The 5528-nt window shown below is 36.6% G+C and overlaps 1 protein-coding gene across 1 annotated transcript; it reads right to left on the bottom strand.

Annotated features, from left to right (window-relative positions):
• Window positions 1-923: 923 nt before the first annotated feature.
• Window positions 924-5100, bottom strand: LOC147077002 (uncharacterized). Its single transcript, XM_085941417.1, has 3 exons — window positions 4943-5100; window positions 3369-3521; window positions 924-1909 (listed from the first exon to the last, which is right to left on the bottom strand). Exons 1-3 carry the CDS (start codon window positions 5090-5092, stop codon window positions 1046-1048), a joined length of 1167 nt encoding a protein of 388 aa, XP_085797543.1. The 5' UTR covers window positions 5093-5100; the 3' UTR covers window positions 924-1045.
• Between the last annotated feature and the right edge of the window lie 428 nt (window positions 5101-5528).

Genomic DNA, 5528 nt, shown 5'->3' with positions numbered 1-5528 from the left:
GCTCTTAGATAATCGGATTCCTTTTGACATTCTTAGAGCAACGTTTACATTCACACACCTACACTACCTCTATGGTCTATGCAACGAGCCCGAAACGTCGAGTAAAGAAGGAAGAAGGAGACACGGTGAAAACCCAAGAATATACTACGATAAAAAACAACCGTGAAAGCCTCAAACATTACATCGCGATAATAATTTTTTACACTGCTGACTGTCTCGCCAATCTCATTTTTCGTTGTTTCAGTTTATGGTACTATTTTACAGGTCATGAAAATCGGTTAACCCCAAAATGAGTCTCTTCGCGGTGTAGTTCGTTTTTTTAGCGACAGATTCGCTAATATAGTTTTACTGCGCAGATATTGCACAGTCCAATCGTCGCGTGAAAATTGAGAAGCTTCTTTTTTATTCATGCTTGCGATTTGCACAATATGTTTACACGTGCATGTTTGAAGTTATACTTCTTTTGGGGCGTTTGGTAGAGAGTGAAATTGAGAGCTGCGCGCGCACACCGTTACAAAAGTGCGCGACAGTATGAAGTTAGCTGCGATTTTTTTTTAATATATATATTTATGTAATACTTCTAACGCTGCAGAAATACAGCACACTATGAAAAATAGAGCTCTCTGATTGGTTAGAAAGACTTTGGTGACAAAACTCACATTATTCTTTGAAATATGTGAGTTATGACGCCAACATTGAACTTTGTCAACGATTTGCACATGGTTTAAAGCGACTTTTGATACCCAAATATTATTCTGTATATATAATATTGCATTTAGAATCATTTAGCATAGTATTTAACTAAAAATTGTAAAATGTGAATTATGACTCCAAGCGACTCATTTATATTATTTTCTCAAACCCTGGGTGTTTGGGGTCGTTTCACTTATATTTACTAACTTCATTATTAATTCACTTCACTACTGTCTTTCGGTCTCATGTCCTGTTTTAGTTTTTTAAATAATGTTTATATATATATTACTTTATTTTGTTCAATTATACATTATACTTTGGCTGAAGATATTGAATTTCTAAGTCTAATGAATCATTTCCCATCGTCATTTTGACTGTATTCAAACGGGTTACCCCCGCTATGCCTAGTCCTGTGATAATCCAAATGGTGAAGTCGTGCCGTTTTATAATCGCATTGATCGCATTTGTAAGGTTTTTCGCCAGTGTGAATTATTTTATGTACCTTAAGGTTGCCAGCGTGCACACAACTAAAATCACACTCATCACATTTGAAGGGTTTTGCCCCGCTGTGAATTAACTTATGCAGTTTTAAATTGCTAGCGAAACAAGTGGAATAGTTACACTGGTCACACGCGTGCGGTTTATTGTCAGCGTGGGTCATTTTATGCATTCTGAGCCCTCTCGCGCGGATGCATTCGAAATTGCATTTATCGCATTTGAACGGTTTTTCTCCCGAGTGTCTCATCTTGTGGTCTCTCAGTCGACTCGGACGATTACATTTGTAGTCACACTCAGTGCATTCAAATATCTTTCGTCCTGAGAATGCAAATTTACGCTCGACCAATTCCGGAATTTGGCACAGTGTATCGTCTCCAGTCAAACGGTCATGAGCATTTGGATCATGGTGACACTGAATAAACCTGTGATCGCTCAAAGCAACTTTAGATCTGAATACACCATAGCATATACTGCATACAAAATTACGTTCATTAAATAGACATTTCTTTACATTGACACAGACTATTACCTCCTCGATTGGTCCGATTTCCTTTTTGATACTGTTTTCAACAACTTCTATATTATTGAACGCTTTTTCTGAATCAATTTCATTTTTTACTTTTCTATTTTCGACGATTATTTCAATTTCATTTGGTGATACAATTGGTGGATCTATATTTCTATTAGAAAATTTGTTTTCATTGTTTAGAATGTGCCACTGAAAATAAACAAAAAAATACTATTTCATTATCTATTTTTTTTTATTCATCAAATAATTCACAAGATTTAAGATACGTTTAACAAACATATGTTCAATAATTAGAATGTTACATTCTTAAATCTTATATAGAAATAGTTAAAGCTATACTTCAGTTGAGGCGTGGTCTAAAAAGATCGTGGCTAGGCGATGCGCGGATTGCGGGTCGCGGGTGCAAATGACGCATACCGAACGAAATATAATTTGTCATATAAATCCAACATGCGTCCACTTAATGTTCTAATTATTGTTCTATTAGTAGCAATAATAATATATTCATTGACATGTTTTCTTTTTAAATTAAATGGGTAACGTATTTAGTCATCTTTACACGATTTAAGAATTAACACCCCCGTCGCCATCACGAAACAAATTGACGTTTTCACACCTCGACGTTCGCTTTCAGACTGCCAGCGAGTCCAAAATTTCGTCGCGCCTATAGTTGAAAATTATTTGCCGTTTCACTGAAGTATCGCCTTAATTAAAATATAAGCAAGTTCAAGTAAGTTATAACAAAAATCTTGGAGTGATCCGTGACGTCGGTTAGTAATTAAAGTAATACCTACTTTGATTTTAAATAAAAAATCGATCGCCAATAGTAGCTCAATTTGGAAAGCGCTTCAGTGAGTATAAATGTCATTAGTTAAAAGTTATCGCAATTAAGTATGACCCCTTTAGCATAGTGGTCTATGTACGTGGGCGCCATATCCGAGGGATAGAGGTTCGATTCCTGCAGTGTCTTACTTTTTTCAAAAAGATCTTTTCTATTAGTTATATTTTCTCAGAAGTGTTTTCAAAATTATGTAGGTATGTTCAAAAATATATTTATTATTTTGTACGCTGCATTTGTTAATTCAAATTAAAATATGGAAACTATACATCATTCATATTATTGGAGACGTATAGAGCAAGACATAATGAATATGTGTGTATTTTTTCAATAAAACTTGCAAAACTAATTACCTATTTAAAAAAAAAAAAAACTCCTTAAATGGCTTTGTAAATCGATAAGTCAAGCATTCTTGTATTATTGATATATAATTTTGAGGTTCTTGTCTATATATTTGTCTATAACGTATATATATTTGGATATGGCAACCAGCGAGCCGGTATAGGAATGACCAATTCGTAAGAGTGTGTATGCGTTCTGGCGTCTTCGACTTGCAGCCCGAGATGCATGCGATTTTTTGATAGCAGCACTAGATGTTTTTTTTTCAAGCTAAAAAGTTACATTCGACCAATTTGTAGAGCTCCATTTAGAAACGTGTGTTTTGTGAATAAAGATGACGTCACATCGATGTATTCGACACGTTGCAGACGAGACGAGTTTTGATGTGCGAAAAGGCTGTTCATGTATTAGGCGTATGAGGCTTCAACATACTCCTAAAATATAATCATTACAAAATGTACACAAGGTTACCTGATGTGGTGAGACAGTTTCAGAATATGAACATTCACCGAAGTGCTTTTCATTCTTTATTGGAGTAATTATATCATCAACCAATTCCTTTTTGCAATTTGGATCCCAGTGGATAGCCACTTCAGACTTTGTGATGATGAAGTCTTTGTTCTTCTGTAGAAAATAATAATAGTTTACTCTATATGGTATAATATATAAGAAGAAGCTTTATAGCGACAACCATACCTCTGACCGTCCCAGCCGAAGAATATAGACTATCCGCATGGGAAGCGAACCTAGTCTCTAAGGGTCTCGAAGATTGGGTAAAGCCAGCAGAGCATCTATCACCCGGAGCTAGTCTCGGGTACCTACATGGAAAGCCCTTAACAGACTGAGAACCATAGTGGGGCGCACTCTAGACAACATGGTGAAGTGGGGGTTCTCTGATGATCAAACCTGCGAGTGAGGTGAAATGCAAAGCATGGAGCACCTATTTTCATGCAAGGCTTGTACAGTAAGCTGTAATTTCGACGAGATCCTACAAACCGAGGAAAATAGTGTTGCCTTCGCCAACTTTTGGAGCAACACATTGTAGCTATTGAAGACCCGACTTTATGGCAATAACTTTAACGATTTTTCATACGACATGGAATAGATAGGTGGTCAATTCAATGGTCCTACCAAATGACAGAGGTTGGAGTAGTAATGCTTTCATTAAAATCAGAGCATTACCTTGTGTACATACTATTCTATTACATTTCTAGAATTATCTGTAACGCATGTCATATGTCTTTCGAAAATAGCCGATATGCTGGACTTTTTGTTAGGTTAGGTTATAATTCATGAAAATTGCCGCTGTTCCCGCCTGGCTTCCAGTTGTGCTTGAATTTGTCCTAAGGCCAACCGCTCACGTGAATAGGTACTCAAAAAAGACGAGACTGAAACTCCAGTATCTAGCTAATGTATTTCAATTGCGGCTCGCTGACGGCAAGACTGGAATCTCTGTTTCAAAACATCCGTGACCGAAGCTGAAGAGACGCGACATATGCTAGTCTTCCGGTCTCTTAGTTTCCAGTAACCCATAAAACAGTGGTACCTACCAATATCAGTAGATTCGTTGAAAAATCAAATTTTCTTACCAAAATTGGTAGCACTGAATTGAAATAAACATGCGATAACACGCATCGAAAATTAAAGATGGGCGAACCGATTTTTAATTTAAAATATGTGGCAGATGTTGAGAAATACTCCTGTCTGTATAATCACAGACAGCCAGAATATTCCCGTAAAGATATTACGGAAAAGGCTTAGAATGAAGTAGGAAAGACAATTGGTTTGACAGTTTGAGGTTTTGATATATTAGGTTCCAGTTGCCCCGTGTGCGAAGCTTCAATCACTGCCAGTTTATGAGTTTCATCAGCAACCAGTTTGTCGGATTTTAGTTTCTGCGTGAACGGATTAAAATGGTAAAACGGGTAAAATTTGTGACAAAAATGTAAGGGGACGGCATTTTAAGTCTGCAGTCTGTATAAGGACGTCGATGAAATCAATGAAAAATACACATAGGTATAGAGAGAGAAGATAATAAAAGTAACCTCAAAATGATTTGTATCGCCGTTGCTACCATATTCTTGCTTGATGTGACAATTATTTCCACCAGAATCTTGCACGTCTAACCATGTCGGAACATTTGGTTTCTCTTCTGAATCCGACTCAATGTCGTTCGGTTCATTTTTAATATCCATTTGTCTGCCTTCGCCCTTGCCTTGTCTATCGATTGGAAGTATTATTTTGACATAACTAAACCATAGACAAGTAATTATGAGTGTAGTCATATGCAAAAAATCTACATTATATTGTAATATTAAAATAATACATGTGACCGTCGATGGTTCCGTGAGAATCAAGCAGTGTTAGCAGAATCCATGACCCATATCCGTTGCTTTGTTAAGACGATACTTCAGTGAAACGGCAAATAATTTTCAACTATAGGCGTGAAGAAATTTTGGACTAGCTGGCAATCCGAGAGCGAATGCGTCGAGGTGTGAATACGTCAATTTGTTTCGTGATGGCGACGGGGGTATAAATTCTTAAGTCGTGTAAAGATGATTAAAAACGTCAGGTACCCATTTACTTCAAAAAGAAAACGTCAATGAATATATTATTATTGTTACTAATAGA

Source organism: Rhyacophila brunnea, unplaced genomic scaffold (assembly GCF_057557595.1).
Source record: "Rhyacophila brunnea isolate RB1 unplaced genomic scaffold, BYU_Rbru_1.0 scaffold_13, whole genome shotgun sequence".
Taxonomy (NCBI): domain Eukaryota; kingdom Metazoa; phylum Arthropoda; class Insecta; order Trichoptera; family Rhyacophilidae; genus Rhyacophila; species Rhyacophila brunnea.
This window is presented reverse-complemented; position numbering and strand designations above follow the sequence as displayed.